Source organism: Lactuca sativa, chromosome 5 (genome assembly GCF_002870075.4).
Source record: "Lactuca sativa cultivar Salinas chromosome 5, Lsat_Salinas_v11, whole genome shotgun sequence".
NCBI classification, from domain to species: domain Eukaryota; kingdom Viridiplantae; phylum Streptophyta; class Magnoliopsida; order Asterales; family Asteraceae; genus Lactuca; species Lactuca sativa.
In genome coordinates, this window is record NC_056627.2 from 93,091,979 (window position 1) to 93,111,035 (window position 19,057).

Consider the following 19,057-nt stretch of genomic DNA (forward strand, 5'->3'; position numbering starts at 1 on the left):
CTGCACGAAAGGGAGAGATGTACCCTCTGAATCTAAACCCAATTCGAGGGACACCAACTATCTATCTGCTATCAAAGGCAAACACCGATGAAAGTTGGTTATGGCATTGATGTCTATCACACCTGAATTTCAAAGACATCAACAAATTAGTGATTGGTGATCACGTTTGAGGCCTTCCTCTTCTCAAATTCGAAAAGGAGCATTTATGTGCAGCGTGTGAGATGGGTAAACAGAGTAGAATAAGCCACCCTACACGCATCAATACTAAGATAGTGGAAGCACTTGAACTATTACACACTGATTTATGTGGACCTTCTGCTATAGAGAGTATCGGTAGAAGTAAATACATTCTTGTTATTGTAGATGGTTTTTCACGCTTCACTTGGGTTTTCTTTCTTAAGCAGAAATCAGACGCTACTCCTAAGCTGAAGGCATTCATCAAGCAAATAGAAGTACAACTAAAGAAAACGATCAGAAACATCAGAAGTGACAATGGTCTGGAATTCAAGAACAAGGATTTTGAGGACTTTCTGGATGATAAGGGGATAACTCATAATTTTTCGGCCCCTTATACACCACAGCAGAATGGGATTGTTGAAAGATGAAACCGATCGTTATGTGAAGTAGCCAGAACCATGTTAAGTTTCGCGTCCCTTCCTTTATACTTCTGGGCTGATGCAATTGCCGCTGCATGCTATACTCAGAATCGGTCTTTGCTCAACAAGAGATTCTCCATAACTCCTTATGAGATCATAAACCATAGGAAGCCGAATGTCAAATTTTTCCATATCTTTGGTTCAAGGTGCTTCTTTTTTAATTCCAAAGAGAACCAAAATAAGTTTGATGTTAAAGCCGATGAGGGCATATTTCTGGGTTACTCTCTGTCATCAAAAGCATACAGGGTGTTGAATAAGCGTTCCAAAACAATTGAAGAGACTTATTATGTCACCTTTGATGGCAATTATATGCAGAAAGTTCAAAGGACTAAAAGTGCCTTAGGAGACATATTCCCAGAATCTGGACAGGTCTCGGTTCCAATATCCAACCTGTTTGAGGAATACATTCGGCTATTCGATGAACCAGAAAAGGCAATTCACTCAGAAGCAACGACATCATATAACAAACTCGATAATCTCAAGAAGATCATAGATGAAGCTACTAAAGAGATGGAAAGCGAACCACCAAGTACTAAGTCCTCAACAGGCTCTCCAGACAAAGATTCAACGTTCCAGGGGGAGAGCACCACCACTTCTAAGACAACCGAAGTTTCTGTTGAGGGGGAGAATTCAAGTTCATCCCCTACATCTCTAGGTTCGACTGATAGGGCAAACACTGCTCCAAAACAACCAAGTGACAGTCAAATCCAGGGGGAGAAACCTACTTCCACCAGAAAATGCAGACTCTGATACTAACAGAGATTTCACTTCGCCAGTCGAGGGGGAGAAGGAGAAAGAAATTGATAGATCTACTGACGAAGGTGAGCGTGATCTGTCAGACGTTGAAATAGAAGTAGAAGCTGAATTGAATCCAGAATATGATCCAAGCTATCCTCCGTTAGTGAAATGGACAAAAGACCATCCCAAAGAACAAATTATTGGTGAAACCTCAGAAAGTGTTCTTACTCGATCTCAACTAAAGGCGAAACAAACTGCATTATTCTCTAAAGTGGAATTTTGTATGTTCAATTCGTTTATTTCCAAAATTGAGCCGAAAACTATAAATGTTGCCCTTGATCATTCAGAATGGGTTCAAGCAATGTAGGATGAGCTCCATGAGTTCGAACGCAACAGATTGGAGGTTGATTCCTACACCGAAAGATGCTTCTGTTGTCGGTCTGAAATGGGTATTTAGAAATAAGCTGGACAAAGAAGGGAATATCATTCGTAACAAGGCTCGGTTGGTTGTGAAAGGATATTGTCAAGAAGAAGGGATAGATTATGAAGAAACCTTTGCTCCAGTGGCAAGGTTAGAATCTGTCAGAATCTTTCTTGCATATGCTGCTCACTAGAACTTCGAAGTTTTCCAAATGGATGTCAAATGTGATTTCTTAAATGGAGAATTAGAAGAAACCATTTATGTTGAGCAACCGCCTGGTTTTGTGAATAAAAAATATCCAGATCACTGCTATGTGCTGGATAAAGCTGTCTATGGACTAAAACAAGCACTGAGAGCCTGGTATGAAACGCTAACTCGCTTCTTGAAACAGTCAAAATTTAAACAAGGTTCGATTGACCCAACCTTCTTTCGTAAGAAGGAAGGTGAACATTTGATGATTGTTCAGATTTATGTTGATGATATCATCTTCGGCTCCACGAATCCTAGCTTAACAACTGAATTCAGGAAGTTGATGGAGACTAAATTTGAAATGAGCACAATGGGTACAATTAACTTTTTCCTTGGTTTGAATATAAGTCAGGGACCAGAAGGTATCTTTATAAACCAGGAAGCATACACCAAGAACTTAATGACAAAATTTGGAATGAAGGGTGACTCAAAAGTGAAGGTTCCTATGGCATTTGGCACTAAGCTAACCCCATCTTTGGAAAAACCTGGTGTGGATATAACACTTTATCGTCAAATGATCGGGTCCCTTATGTATCTAAAAGCTAGTAGACCAGATATTATGTTTGCTGTTTGTTACTGTGCCAGGTTTCAAGCCAATCCAAGAGAACCTCACATGCTTGCTGTGAAGAACATTTTTTGATATCTGAAGAAAACTTCATCTCTCGGTCTCTGGTATCCTGCAAGATCTGGATTCTTCATCCAAGCCTTCTCTGATGCTGATCTAGGAGGATGTGGACTGGACAGAAAGAGTGCTACAGGTGTGCCAATTTCTTGATGGGAAACTTGTTAGTTGGCAGTCCAAGAAACAAACCTGTGTTTCATTATCCACAGCCGAAGCAGAATACATTGCTGCAGCATCCTGCACCTCTTAAGTGGTTTGGATTCAAAGTCAACTAAGAGATTATGGGCTAAGTATGAAGAAGATTCCTCTCTACTGCGATTCTGAAAGCGCAATTAGGATTTGTCATAATCCAGTGCAACACTAAAAAACCAAGCATATTGCACTTCGGTATCATTTCATCAATGATCATGTAGAAGACGGGAACGTGGAAGTACACTTTGTACGATCTGCTGATCAACTGGCTGACATCTTCACTAAAGCCTTACCAGAAGAAACCTTTAACAAAATCTTACAAGGCTTGGGCATGATGGAAGGAGAGTCGGTACCGAATCATCAAAACTCTCATTAAAATTAGACAACCGAAATGGACAGACCGCTCGGTCTATTTCGGCTCTAGACTTTTAGGGAACCGAAATGGACAGACCGCTCGGTCTATCTCGGCTCCGTAATTTTCTGGAACCGAAATGAACTGAACGCTCTGTCTATTTCGCTTCACTCATTTAAAATAAGGTTTCAGTTGTATATTCTGTACATATCTCTCTTTTAATTTGAACTTAATTATTTTATCTTTCTGTTTTTATTCTTTTTCAGAAAACTTCAAAAATTCCAAAAAAAAAAATATTTTATCTTTCTGTTTTTATTCTTTTTCAGAAAATTTCAAAAATTTCAAAAATATTTTATCTATCTGTTTTTATTCTTTTTCAGAAAATTTCAAAAATTCCAAAAATATTTTATCTTTCTGATTTTTTTTGTCTCATATGATTGTCTGTTTGGCTTGTTTGGTGTGTTTCTTTACTTTTCGTAGGTGATATAAATACCCATATAATCGACTGTGGATCTAAGGAAGGTAAGATTCAATTTCAAAATGAACTAGTTAAGGGTCCCTAGAAGCATGCTGCTGCATGTTGTCTTAAGCCTGTACGATCTTGAGCAGGCCTTAATGATTCGATTAACACCCATCGTTTCTTCCAAATCAGGCTAATTTATATTCTCGGTCTAGAGCTACCTTACTCTTCTCATATGAGTAAAGAGTTTCTCTGCTGTGTCATGATTATCTACCAGAAGGTACATTCGGTTCTTTAGCCACCTCCTTATATTCTCCATCTACTTTCGGTTCACCAACGTAACCCTTGAGACTCTTGGTCTTTATCACTGAGGTTTATGGTTACACAACATCTGTGTTTGTGATCTTAGATACGTTACCACGTGCTAAGTGAAACCCAATATCCAACACCCAAAAATGAATTGACGGTGAATTATAAATTCAAGAACATACTAGTTACCTGAAGAAATCTCTCTTTTTATTTTTGTGTGATCTTTTATGAAATTGTCTACTACCAAGGCATTTCAGCCCAAAGAGATCCATTTTTTTTTTTTTTTTTTTTTTTTTTTTTTTTTTTTTGAGATTTCTGATTTCACTATCGTCACTAAAACAATAAAACCCACCTACCTGTTCTACAGACCACATCGGTCTCACAGGTACTTCTTCCAACGTTCGGTTTTATGTTGAAACTCGAAGTTCAGTTGAAGATAAGCTACCCTAAGCCTATGATTAAAAGAAGCCTTTCAATGTTTATTAACAAACAGTTGATCGTATTTTTCGGGAAACCACACAAGCACTTCAAGTCTCTCTTGACTTTGAAGGAAGTGATTCTTGCCCGGAATCCTCTGCTTTATGTCTAATTATAAGGCATCACTCACATCCCATACATATTTGATTTATTTCATTATCTTTGTCACTCTTGTGCACAAAAATTTTTATTTTCCAACATTCTGGTTACTATTTGGTTTGAGTTTTGGGTTATTAATTGTAACCAAACGAGGGGCTACTGTAGAAGTTTAAACGCCGATTGAAGATAAGATTAAGGCGCGTGAATTTGAACGGTTTCTAAAGCCATGCGTGCTGACGTATATCTGGGAATAACCACCCTGTCACATCGCGATTTTTCAGGCGACGTTTAGTGATCTCATCATAATCATCACGATTTTCTCTCTCCAGGAAATGGTATATAAAGGGTTGAACATCTTATTTGTCTTTTACCAGCATTCAATTCTCTCACACTTACCAGCATTCAAGTCTCTCAAACGATGAGTAAACAGTGTTCATCATCTTCTTCATTCATCAATGGCGACTTCCTCTTCAGTACATGAACACACAGCATCATCATCCTTGCTTACCATTAGACCCAACCAAAATATGATCATTGAACTTAATCCGTTCTTATATGATTCATATATGTTGCAGGTTGTGGAATGTTTAAAATATTCCCCCTGGTTTTAGCCCTAACCCAGGTTGAAGCAGTCCCAATGTCGCTGTTATCACAGGTTTATTCCACGGCGACTTATGACAAAAACAAAGATCGTATCTACTTCACCATCCATGACAAGAAGGCCTCCGTTTCAAAGTTGAAGTTCTGTTCTATTTTAAATCTTGCAGTAGATTCTTCAGTTATCTCGCCAGACTTCATTACCACATCTCAACTATTTTCGATGATGTACGAGATGGGTATACCGATGTGCTGACTACCATCACCAAAGTGAAGAAATCATGTTTACCATCTCAGTGGAATGGCTTGCTCACTCTACTGATTAAGGGTTTAGCAGAACGATGTGGTGGTTCCGATACTACAAGCAAGGGTTTTCTCGCCATTCATTATGGCCTTTACAATGGGATTAATCTTGATTATGGCTCTATAATCTGGTCTCAGGAGGTGCAGAGTCTCAATACATCGACAAGGCACTCTGAAGTTTCATGTGGGCATTTTTGGACCCTGATTACAAGGAAGGCAATCAATTCTTTAGAGATTCCGATCATGCAGGATGCTCTACTTGCTTCTATTTCCACATTCCATACAAAGAAGATTATTCTTTCTGATCCGCTCAAGTTTCCTCATTATGGAATGATTCTTGAAACTATGTATCGTGGTGTTGCAAAAAAGAGCAATGTCTTGGCTGACTATAGGAAACTTCCTCCTATCGGACCGAGAGTTCTGTCTCCAGAGCAGCAAGCAACTTTGGATGCACTAGAAAAAGCTACCAACAGAGGAAAGAGGGTTTCAAAGAAAGAGGATCCTGAGAAACCTAAGTCCAAGTCCTCTAAACGCAAGTCTGGTGAAGGTGATACTTCTCAACCGAAACCGAAGAAGGTAAAGAAGATGGCTTGCAGACCTAGAGGGAACACTCCTCCAAGCATAGATAATGCAGATGAGCAAAGTGAGGAAGAAGAGGTTCATCATGTCTCACCCCGAGAGCCTACTCTTCCACGATCTCCTACTCCACCAGAATCTCCAAAACACAACAGAGTTCCAACTCCCACCCAATCACTGAAACAGACTGTTCCACTTTCTGTTCCCATTGTTACTACACCGCTTACCACTCCAGCAACAACTTTGACTACCCCACCACCAATTACTTCTGTTCCTATCTCTACTATACCCTTATCTTCTCCACCTATAACCGAATCAACAACCACTACCATTCCCAAATCCACTGTGGAAGTCAATGTATCTGATACAGGGGCTACCACTGTGACTGACACTCCAATCATTACCAAACTTCCTTCACCAACCCATCTTCTAATTTTGGTGCTACTCTTGTGGGAGACGATGAGGAATTTGACTCGATCTATTACAGTCCTTACCGACTTCAAACCGATGATGAGACTGATGCTCCTGTTTCAAGTAAACAAATACAGGGCATTCATGAGAAGTTGGATAGATTGCTTGCCGATAGCAAAGCCTATGGTGGTGTTGTTCTTAAAGCATTTCTGGGGACAGCTGTTGAGCAGTATACTCAGGCAATTGATAATTCTACGAAGGCAGTTAATGAGTCTACCTCCACCTATAAGCAGGCCACCAAAGATGTTTCTGAGATTGTTCATACAACTCAGATTTTTCTTAAGTCATTAAAGTCTCATGCTGACACTCATGCAGCTCACTATCAATCCTCCGTGGACTCCTTTTCTAAGTCCATTCACGATGAAACTACTAAGTTTGAGGCTGTATGCTCTGAGCTTAAAACAGAAACCACTTCTTTCTTAAACTCAGTGGATTCTCGTTTTGATGCTCTGGCTGCTAATCTGGCAACAGAGGGTGCATTGAAGGAGGATTTGGCTAAAAAGCAAGCCATAATTGATGTTCAGAAAGTGCAGTTGGCCCAGGCAGAGAAAGAAATTTCTTTGTTGAAAGTTCAAAGGGCTGTTTATTAAAGTTGTGCAGAAGATGTGAAAGACATGCTGACTAATCTGCTTGAAGCGCATGATCCAATCTTAACGCTGACTATTCTGAATCATCTTCAATCCAAACTCCTTCTTGCCATTGCAATTTTAAGTGAAATGAAAGGTGTTTCGGAGGGGGTTGTACCTCCAAAACAAGGGGGAGAGGGTAGTGCTCGTTATTTTGTTCAACCAAAACCAGTTGTGAAGACAGAAGATGAACAACCGAAAGTCACAACAAAACTGAAGGTTAATTTAGCTTCGGGTTCTGGTTCTCAATCAAAGCAGAAAGGGATTAATGATGACAGTGAGAGTGATGTTGAAGAAACTATAGCTGACGCTCTTATATGAAAGAAAAGAAACAGAGAGCTTGATGAAACGATGAAAGTGATTAATGAAGCAGAGGAGCAGGAAAAGAGAACCAAGGAAGAAGAGGATGCCTTGCAATGCAAGAAGGCATTGTTTCCTGAGTGGAATAGAGACACACTTATCAATCAAGCTATTGAGTTTCCTTCTGTTTATTGGCTGGAACCAGTTGCTTCGTTTGATTGTGATAACTCTAAAGACTCACATTTCGATATGCCTATTACTAGAAAAGCTTTTACGTTTCACTGCTTTGAGCCGACTGTTGAGTTTCCACATCCACATCCAAAGGTTGACAGGGAATTGATCGATTTTTACTTGAAGTATGGTCAACCGCAGTACTTAACTTGGAGTGCTCAGAAGATTGTAAAAGTTAAGGTACTGAAGCCTTCACCTGCTGGGAGATTCGTAAATGTCAGTTTCAAAATCACCCGTGGTTCAGCAAACACGGTGTCTGTAATCTCTCTAGCAGATCTTCCTAATCTCAATCCTCATGACTGGATTCTGCTATACAACATTCTGCTCTCTGATCCTAGGGAGTATGAGCCGATTTTAGATCATGTTAAGAGAATGTTGGCCTCCTATATCCATGAGCTAGCAACTATGGATCAGGAAATAGCAAAGATGATGAATAAGAAGCCGACTGTGAAGCCAACGCCTAAACCAGGTGATGTAAACATGATGAAATTGGGACAGATAGATTCCGCAAATCTAACTGTTATGTTCACGAAAGGAGAAGGACTTAGGTTTCTGTTTGCTCTGGCTGATAAGCATCTGTTTTCAACGGACTGTTTGGAGCATATCATCAATATCATACATCGATGCAAGCAGAACTCAGTGGCTGATAAGAAGAACTTTACTGACATGCTTCGTTGGTATATTACTTTTCTTCATCATATGATAGCAGTTATACCGAAGGTGTTCAAGACTGTGAAGAAGCCTTCTGCTGTTAAAAAGGAATGAGGTTTCGGCTCCAAGGACGCAAAGGGGGAGATTGTTGAGTCTAGTTGTGTTGCGTCTTGGGCCACATATATTTTGTATCCAGATTGGGCCTGTCCATCCGTGTCTATCTAGATTAGTTTCGTTGTTATCTAGATTAGCTATTAGGGTTATAGTATACATATGCATGCATGTATACGTATATGGAAAACGGTGATTAATTACGTAGATTCTTGTAACCCTAAACATCTCTACAGATTGAATTTCTTTATCGAGCTCTTCTGAGGTGTTGTCACATTAATCATACGACATATTCAGTGCCATTCTTATGTTCTTTATTACGCTCTTATTTAATATCCTGCTTAGAATCATACGATCCTAAAAGAACTTTGTTCTAACAGGATCGATTCTGGTAAGAATCTCGGAGGTCCTATCTATCTTGGATTTAGCTTTCCACGCGATACGAAGCGTATTAAGCCATTCCCAGAGTGAGTTTTTCCTAAAGAACTTGGTCTCTCACTTGGAACTTCCAAGGGTTCTTTCTCTTGCTAAACTTCCCAGTCAAGGGCCACCCTTTGCTGGGTCAAAGTCGAAAGGGTTTCTGTAATTTGCGAGGAGTTCTGAATGAACTATGACAGTAGGTCTGTAAGACCTAGGATTTGGCGAGTGTCTGTCGGCGTCTCTGGTGTCGACAAATTCTCAACGGTTTTGACAAATTGTAAGAGTACTCAAAATTTCCCACATCACTAGCAGTGTGTCATAGAAATTTGACTCTTCAATTTCAAAACTCGTGCCTAGAGAACATCGCGAAAAGTACCCCTGAAGGTAATGTTTCCATGGGTTTCTTCTTACTACGAGGGTAGATAAGTAAGTCATTACATGGAGAAATGACGAACTGATCCAAGTAAGAAAGACATACCCTACTCATTTAGCTCATGAAAACTATGGGCGTATTGGTCCTATCCGAAGGGTATCACTACGGACTCGAAGTGTCCGCATCGAGTTCGGAAGATAGTCTTCCGGGCATCCTTCCCTAACACTCGAACTGGTGATATTCGGATCTCAGATCCATTTCTGAAAGTAATTCTTTCCTTGCGTTTGCTCAACCATTTCATCTATGCGAGGCAGAGATAACGATTTCTAATGAAAAATCTTGACGGAGTCCTCGATATCCGAGGTACATACGATGCAATCCGTCGATCTCTGGAAGAATAAGACCGGAGTTCTCCAGGGTGAGAAGCCTAGTCTTCTAATTCTATTTCTGTGTAGTTCGTTAAGTTTTCCAGGATGTTCTTGTATCTCCGTAGGTGTTTAGACTGAAGGGAAATCTGTTTACAGAAGTCTTACTGGGTTTTAAGTTTGTTCACATGACGATGCGATTACTCGTAGACTTGGGCAGTTCTCCGCCCTGAAGTTCATATTAGAATTCATACATGGTTTCACAATCACAATCTCGTGTATATGAGTCGTATATAATTAAGATCGAAAAGGTAGTCGAATAACTGATTCCTCTTTAAGCTCACATCCCATCGAGGAAAAAGAAGTTAAAGTGGAATCATCAATTCTAAACATGTAGAACCTTGATTATATATCACTCTTATGTATACATTCCTCAGTGATAGATCAACTGCAAGGAATCCTTGGATTGAACTTGACGTACTGCACGAGTGGTACTTCGAGGATTTCTTCGGAAAGAAAGGAACCATGAGGTACTCCATGCATGAGTACTTCGGTGTTCTGATATGACGACTTCGCTAAAACGACGTTTACTGGTAAAGAGATGTACTTAAGAAGTTGGTATGGTGTGGATCAAATTGAATCTAGTTGTATGATAATGTCAGAATCATATGGAAACTTAAAGACATTAGATTTGAACATAAGGCGTTTACAGACAAAACACAACCGTGCAACCAACAACAGAGTTACAGTATTTTAGACTTACAACAAGACCAATGTTGCCAATAAGGTATACTACAAAAGACAAGTATACGCAGCACGAGAATCCCTATACAGACAGGATCTCGCAAAAGATAAGACTCTATTTGCACTAGATTTGGATGGGTTATAAGTTTGTTACAACAAAACGCCTAGATTACATTAACAAGGGTTCCGGAGCAGGTTCTCCTGCAGCTGTGATCCTGAGAATCTTCCCATCTGCACCCGAGTTCTTTGCTATCGGGCAATCCTTCTTGAGGTGTCCAATTTCACCGCATTGGTGACATATCTGGACAACACCAATATATATATATATATATATATATATATATATATATATATATATATATATATATATATATATATATATATATATATATATATATATATATATATATATATATATATTAACTTTTTACATATATAAACACATCCATTTTATCATCCAATTCCATTCCAGTGTCTTAATTTTAGTTCATTTTCTCTTAATCCCATTCCACACCTCTTCAAATCCCCTTCATGGATTCCAGTGGCAAATCCAAACAAATCAGTGCTAGCTAAAAGCACAAATCCAAACAAGACGATTTTAATCAAGATATTTCATTTAGTGATGCATGTATGTAATTTTACTAAAAGAAATTATATAATTCGTGTGAGTGTATTGTCAAATCGGCCAGAAAACTTCTAAACCAAAAAAATGCTATATCTAATAGGTAAATATAAAATGCAAGTTAATGGATTATATTGCACAATAAAACAACCGCATACCAAATATAATCCATAACATACCAAATTAGCAAAAGTTCGTGACTTGTGACAGTAATTTGCTATTCTACAATATTAACCTTTAAATTAACAGTAATTTTCCATTATATATATTTTGTTTGTTAGTATTCACTTCTACTCTATCATGTATGCGAATTTGCAAAGCTACCCTTCAATTATCATCAGAATTTCACAGACCTTCCCTTTTATCCTTTCATCACTATTCCCAAACAGCTTCGTATCTATTTCACTTTAACCCTACAAATACCAAACAACATATGTAATAAAACTACACAATCGTCTTTTCAAGACAATATTGAAATTGGATATTTAGTAGTCAAACATTAATTATTTGGTTGCAAAAAGAAGTTTTCATCAAACCAAAGAACTGTTCACATGTTGAGAAATTTACAATATTCAACGCTCTTCCTAATTCAAACACTAACGACAGCTCTTTAGCAATTATTTGAAAAATAACTATGTTGACTATAAACTCGTTCAACAATGGGTTGCTTCTTCTCTGCTGTTAAATATACAATATTACTTCATTCATACTCTTATGCTACAATTCTTTGAATCTTCTAACTTTGTTCCCTACAATTCTTTGAAGCTTTTAAATTTGTTTCCTATTTTCCTTCAACCATCGAAATGATGCATCTCACAAAACATTTTGAACACCTCAAGATACAACTAGAAACCATTAAATCAGCAACCAACAACTTTGCCGATGACAATTGCATTGGAAGAGGTGGATTCGGCAAAGTATACAAAGGAGAGCTTGTCTTGTACAAGGGGCATACCATTGTGGCTTTAAAGCGATTAGATACTAGATTTGGACAAGGACACCCGGAATTTTGGAAGGAGATCATTATGCTTTCTCAATACAAGCATGAAAATATTGTTTCTCTATTAGGGTTTTGTGACGAGGGTAACGAGAAGATCCTCGTGTATGAGTATGCCTCAAGGAGAAGTCTAGACTTGTACCTCAACAATGATGATCTAACTTGGATGGACCGACTTAATATATGCATTGGTGTGGCGCGTGGTCTAGCATACCTTCACAATCCTGGTGAGACTCAACAAAGAGCATTGCATCGTGATATCAAAAGTTCAAACATCCTATTAGATAAAAATTGGAATGCGAAAATCTCAGATTTGGGCCTATCCAAACTTGGTCCTGCCAACCAACAATACACATTTCTTGTGTCCAACATTGTAGGAACGATCGGGTATTGCGATCCGTTGTATGTAGAAACAGGGTTATTAACAAAAGAGTCGGACGTTTATTCGTTCGGTGTGGTGTTATTTGAAGTGCTATGTGGAAGGTTGTGTACTAGCAACAAGAAAGATGTTCATCAATCTCTAACAGGATTAGTGCGACGACACTACAAAGAAAACAATATAAACGACTTAATTTTTGGTAATCTAAGAGATACAATAAATCATAAATCTTTGGAGGCATTTATAACAATAGCTTATCAATGTTTGAAGAGAAACTTGGAAGAACGTCCATTAATGGTTGACGTCGTGAGAACACTTGAAAGTGCGCTTGAATATCAAGTAAGTTGTTTGATTCCCTTTATACTATTTTTTATAATTATTTAATATGACGTTTCCATTTTAATAGAAAGTTTCGGTGAATAATAATAATAAAAGTTTCCGTAAATATACATAAAATAACTTATTTTTTTAATAGTTTTTTTTTACTTGTTACTTGCACATTAATTTTTTTCTTCACAAAAACAAAAAAAAAATCATCGCATTTCTGCATAGCTTTATGTCTATAAACATCTTTTTATTTACAACTATATATTTTTTTTGTGAAAATTTTGTTATTGTATGTTTAAAAATGGCATATTCATATCTATATATTTTTCCATATGCACATTTTCAAAAAAAAAAAAAAAAATGTGCAAGTAGACCTATAAAAGATATCAATATTTTTTACATTTCTCATATACAAACAACACCAATGTACATATAAATTTTAGTGTCACAATTCAATTTAGATAAAACTTTATCGTTTTTTTCCCTTAATTTTGTTCTCTCTCTCTTTTTTTTTTCTCTCTCTCTCTCTCTCTCTCTCTCTATATATATATATATATATATATATATATATATATATATATATATATATATATATATATATATATATATATATATATATATATATATATATATATATATGAGTAAACTAGAGTTTTGGTCCCTGTGGTTTATGTCGATTCACACTTTTGATCCAAACTTTCTTTGAAAAGTAGACAAGATGCGTCCCTATGGTTTCCTAATCTTGTGGTTTTGGTCCTTGATCCACATAAATAGACTATATTGCGCTTCCTGATTTTTTTTTTTCTATTTTATTCTACTCATTTATAAATTTTGATGACAAAAATAAAAATATACACTACACCCATGGTTTCTCCCAAAACACAAGAAGACAAGGCACACATGGTTTCTAGCCAGTAAGTACCTCCCATCCCACCGACTCCTTTCCACACCTCCTTTTGAAACCACAATCACCGTCCCTTTGTCCTTTGATTCATCACCTACATATCTCATATATCCTCATACTCCGTTTAATTCATCACCTTCAGATCTCATAGATCATTCGTCTCCCCTTTCAGAGTCTTGGTCTCTCTCCCTCCGGCAACCTATGGATATCTCATATTCTACCAATTTCTATTTCAAACTCACCTCATCCAAAAGTAGAAACTATCATATCCTTGATCACTATATTAAACATATTCTTCATCGTCTCCCTCCTATTCTTCATCGTGGTTCCCCCTCCCCCCTCTTGGTCACTTCGTTGCTTCCTACATCAACCAAAGACTCATGCGTTCGATTACCACCAATCTCAAACATCTACCAATAATATTATTTTATATTGATTGCAAAGAAGAAGGAAGGAAAAAATAGGAAGAATAAATGTGGGGTAGATCAACACTCGCGAACGAGGTGAAAAAAGAACAAAGAGGGGAGAAGAAGGGGATAGAGACAGTGAGGTCGATGTAGAGGGTGAGGGGAGGTGGGTGGGTGGTGTATATTTATTATTTTTTATGTTATAAAAATTTATGAGAGAGTAAAAGAACATAGAAAAAGAAATTAAAAAGGACAACATAGTATATTTAAATGGATCAAAGACAAATACTGCAAGATTGGGAAACTACAAGGATGTGTCTTGTCCATTTTTCCAAGATTGGACCAAAACAACGAATCCACATAAACCACAGGGACCAAAACTATAATTTACTCTCTGTCTCTCTCTCTCTCTCTCTCTCTCTCTCTCTATATATATATATATATATATATATATATATATATATATATATATATATATATATATATATATATATATATATATATATATATATATATATATATATATATATATATATATATATGGAACCCGACACTTACGAGATTTCAAACAAACCATAAACGATTCTGGTAAAACTTGCAGAGTAAAACTTTTAAAATACATAAACCAAAAACTATAAATGAGAGAGAGAGAGAGAGAGAGAGAGAGAGAGAGAGAGAAGAGAGAGAGAGAGAGGAGAGAGAGAGAGAGAGAGATGAGAGAGAGAGGAGATGAGAGAGAGAGGGAGGAGGAGAGAGAGAGGAGAGAGAGAGAGGAGAGAGAGAGAGATGAGAGAGAGATGAGAAGAGAGAGAGAGGAGAGAGAGAGGAGAGAGATCACCATTAAAATTACAATTATTTAAGGGCGAAAAATCTACTTGTAATCTTGACACGAAGGTTTAAACTAACTTCAACTACCAACGAAGTATCATCTTTTTGTGGAGTCTTCTTCGAAGTTTACTATGCTCTAAATATTCATTACTATTAGGACACACATCATTCAATATTATACATAAAAGTACATATTTTCTGATTTAGTTGCATTGAACAGGTTTCATCTGTTGTCCTCATGGAAAATACGAATCCCACGTCGACAACATACATAAAGCACTCACACTTGTTATCACCATTTGGGGAAGCTTGCTCAAGAATTGATCTAACTGCTATACATGAGATGCTTGAAAAAGTTGGATACAAGGATGATAAAGTAGACGAGGTCTCTTCCGCCACCAATGATTTCATTTAAGTTAAATAGCTTTTAGCAAATCAATCAACACCTTTTCGCATTTACTTCTTGTAGTTGTCATTTGATATGTGGACAACGCAAATGTCAGAGGATCTAATGGATAGGAAGCGTGGTGACAAAGCTTTTCAGACCAAAGACTTCAATGTCGCTATTGAATTCTACACAAGTGTAAGTACTTCTTGCAGAAATGGTGAAAAGTGGCCTCATAATGGTAGTTTTCAAAATTTGTGTGTATTCTTTCATGATGTTAATGGATGAACCAATCTGATCCAACTTAACAGTTGATGGAAAAAACGATTTTTTTTTATAGAATTTCTCTTTATTAATAACCTATGACTCATCTGATTAACTGATTTTCATATATTTTTCTGGAACCATGCTTGGAAAAATCCAATCTCTAAAACATTGGTTCTTTGGTTCAGTTTATCAAGAAGGTAACCAAGGCTTCACCGGCTGTATATGCAAGACGGTGTTTTTGCTACTTGATGAACAACATTGCAGACGCAGCTCTAAGAGATGCAATGCACGCTGAAGTGTTATTGCCACAATGGTCAACTGCACTATTCCTCCAAGCTGCTGCTCTGTTTAGCCTAGGAATGGAGAACGATGCTAATGAAATGCTTAAAGATGGATCCATGTTAGAGAACCAAATAAAAGAAAATTGAAAGTTATGGGTTTTGTCCTCTAGAAAATATGATTATGTGGTGACTTTTCGAAGTTGATGGGTTAAGTATAGCTACTTATTCTGCAATCCAGGTTTATATATATATATATATATATATATATATATATATATATATATATATATATATATATATATATATATATATATATATATATATATATATATATATATATATATATATATATATATTAGTTTATAACCTGTGGAAACCACGGTTATAAAATTAATTAAACTTTTAAAATAAAAACTAAAAATTATTAATCAGTTATTATAAATAATTTATTAATTTAATGATTTTTTTAGTTATATAAATTTTAATCATTGATTTAAATAAATATGCGAAATTATATTACTTTATAATTTATATTAAGTTTATTTTAATTTTTATTCTAATGTTATTAATTTAATATAATTAGAATGAGAAATTTATAATTTGAAATTTGAAATGGAGAATAAATAGGTTTATAAATGTCATGTATTAATTAGGAGATATAATATGATGACACATGACAAAAGGAAATTAAAATATGCATTAATTAGGATGCTTAATAATATGACACATGTCAAGAGGATAATAAAACTATTCTTTTATTAGATAAGAATATATATATATATATATATATATATATATATATATATATATATATATATATATATATATATATATATATATATATATATATATATATATATATATATATATATATATATATATATATATATATATATATTATTTTCAAAAAAGTAACTTAAGTAGTGTTGGTGATTTTTTATAGATTCGTGTGATTAAAGCAATTTATAGGGTAGATAGTCATGTCTCCTTTGGTTCATGATTACTATAATGAACCATGGATTAATATTCTAACATCCCTAGTTCATATGAATAGTTATATCGAACAATCACCAAACGGATATGTGAAAGTTCAAGAAATATAATTGAACTTGATGATTACTACCAAAGTACCAATGAACCAAGAATTTGACAACTAGGGTTAATATTTAAGTTAGCCCACTCTTGTTGGGTTAAAAAGAAGTTAATAGGTTAATGTTATATTAATGGAAATTAACATTTAAAGGAAAAAAATTTGTGACTAGGTATTTAAAATAAGATTTATATAGTGTATTAATTTGTAAAGGAGAACTAGTATAAAATTTGTATTTATTAATACTACTTTTTAGATTTAAATTATAAGGGGAATGAGTGTGAGTATTCTTCCTAAAAGAAAAAGGGAAAAAAAATCCCATGTTATAATAAAAAAATCACATGCTCTGATTTTTTTTATATTTCAAAGTTGATTATGTTTTATTTGTAGATTTAAGTTATGAAGAGGCTACCATTGATATGGAAAAGAAAAAAAACATAAAGAATAAGAGTGTATTCTTGTAGAATGTATTATGCCAAAATTTATAAAGTGTGTCTTAATAATAATATTCTTTCAAAACAGAGTAGTGTTTTTGTTAGATTTTAATCTTTTTTTTGAAGTATTTTTAGTTTGTCCTTAAGAACAAATGTAATTCTTAAACCATTATGATTCATATATTTTTTAGAATGAACGTAATAATTGATTATAGTCTTATTCTTTATGAATTAATGTAATTAGTGATTCTTAAAGAATAAAATCCATATTCTTTAGAAAATATTATACTTGATAATATGTTGTATAATATTTTAAGTAGGTTTATTATAAAAAAATAATCTTGAATGAGACCATAATCTACAATAATAAAATCAAAAATATATTTACTACTTTATGGTTGACTTTTGATCATTTTGACAGAATAAAATCGGTTTTTATTAAAAAATATATTATAATTTGATGTGAATTAATTTAAAATATTCAGAATTTTAAAATTAAGAGAATTAATTATCCCTTAAAATCCGAAAATGTCATTTTTAATATATTTTAATTGACCAAAATGCCCTTACGCTGAAATTGTGTGATTATATGGTACATGTTACCCTATTATGATATCATACACCCTCAAATCATGACTATTGATTCTATTCTATCAATTGGTCCAGATTTGTGCTTACGAGTACACAATTGATGTTAGAGAGATTTGAACCTAACCCTCAAACAAATTTTCTCAATTGCCGCTATAACGTTACAACGTACCGACATCAATGGATATGCCTATTCACAAATGATTATACGCTTGAGAGGTATAATCATATATGATTATACATTTTTATTCATATGTTACAACTAGGAATTTTATGCTTTTGTAACAATAATGATGATAACATTTGTAAATAAAACTCAAAAGCATGCATGATATTTATTTAATGACAACAAAATTCTATCAAACACTCTATACAAACACTTCAAATAGTAAACAAAGGGTTGGAAACCCTAAAAATCCCGGTTGAAGTCTAATATGGATTAGGATTCTCTTATTGGGCTATGGACCAATAATCTCAAATTTGACTAGTTTGGGCTTAGAACTCTTAATTGGGCTCTAATTCAACCCACCTTCATGAGATTTAACATTTTGGGCCACATTGGACCTAAAATGGAATAAACTACCCCAATAAGCCTTATTGGTCCATAACTAGCCTGACTAACCTTGTTGGTCCATAACAAATCTAATAAGCCTTAATTGGCCATAAAATTCATTCTTTTATGCAAATTGGGCCATAAACTACCCTAAAGGCCTAATGGGCCAAAAACTTCTTTATGGACCTCATTATTTTGAACCAGGATAAGAAGTGGGCCAAATTAAATTACCTCCTTCCTCCTAGCCCAAGAATTTGGCCCAAGATAATAAAAACAAAAAAAGAGAGAAATAAGACTAATGGGTTATTAAGGGGGGGGGGGTGACACCTCAAATTTGTATGGGGGATATCCATGCACCATTCTCACACTCCCATGCATCTATCACCTCACTACTTCTCTCCTCCCTCTCTTCTTCTTATCTTCGGCCGAGGATCACACACACACACATCACTTAAATTTTCTCTCTAACACTCACAACAACAACCCCTCATTTCCTCCAAATTTTCAAGAATCATAAGAGCTTCAAGAAGGTTTTCCTCCAAAAATCACTTCAAGATACATACTATTGAACTTTTCAAATACAAAGGTCTCTTCAAGGAGCTTGCTAGGGAAAAAAAACCATACAAACCTCCTTCATATTTTCCTCAAAACC

General features: G+C 35.5%; 1 protein-coding gene across 1 annotated transcript; it reads left to right on the forward strand.

Annotated features, from left to right (window-relative positions):
• The first annotated feature begins 11,685 nt into the window (after positions 1-11,685).
• On the forward strand, positions 11,686-15,973 carry LOC111894527 (serine/threonine-protein kinase BSK6). The gene is made up of 4 exons (XM_023890602.3): positions 11,686-12,680; positions 15,028-15,192; positions 15,277-15,390; positions 15,645-15,973. The coding sequence occupies exons 1-4, from the start codon at positions 11,769-11,771 to the stop codon at positions 15,885-15,887; spliced, it is 1,434 nt and encodes a 477-aa protein (XP_023746370.1). The 5' UTR covers positions 11,686-11,768; the 3' UTR covers positions 15,888-15,973.
• The last annotated feature ends 3,084 nt before the right edge of the window (positions 15,974-19,057 follow it).

Coding starts and splice junctions, on each gene's coding strand:
- LOC111894527 (XM_023890602.3), top strand. CDS start 11,769: ATGATGCATCTCACAAAACATTTTGAACACCTCAAGATACAACTAGAA. Junction 12,681..15,027: donor AAAGTGCGCTTGAATATCAA/GTAAGTTGTTTG, acceptor TGCATTGAACAG/GTTTCATCTGTTGTCCTCAT. Junction 15,193..15,276: donor AGGATGATAAAGTAGACGAG/GTCTCTTCCGCC, acceptor TACTTCTTGTAG/TTGTCATTTGATATGTGGAC.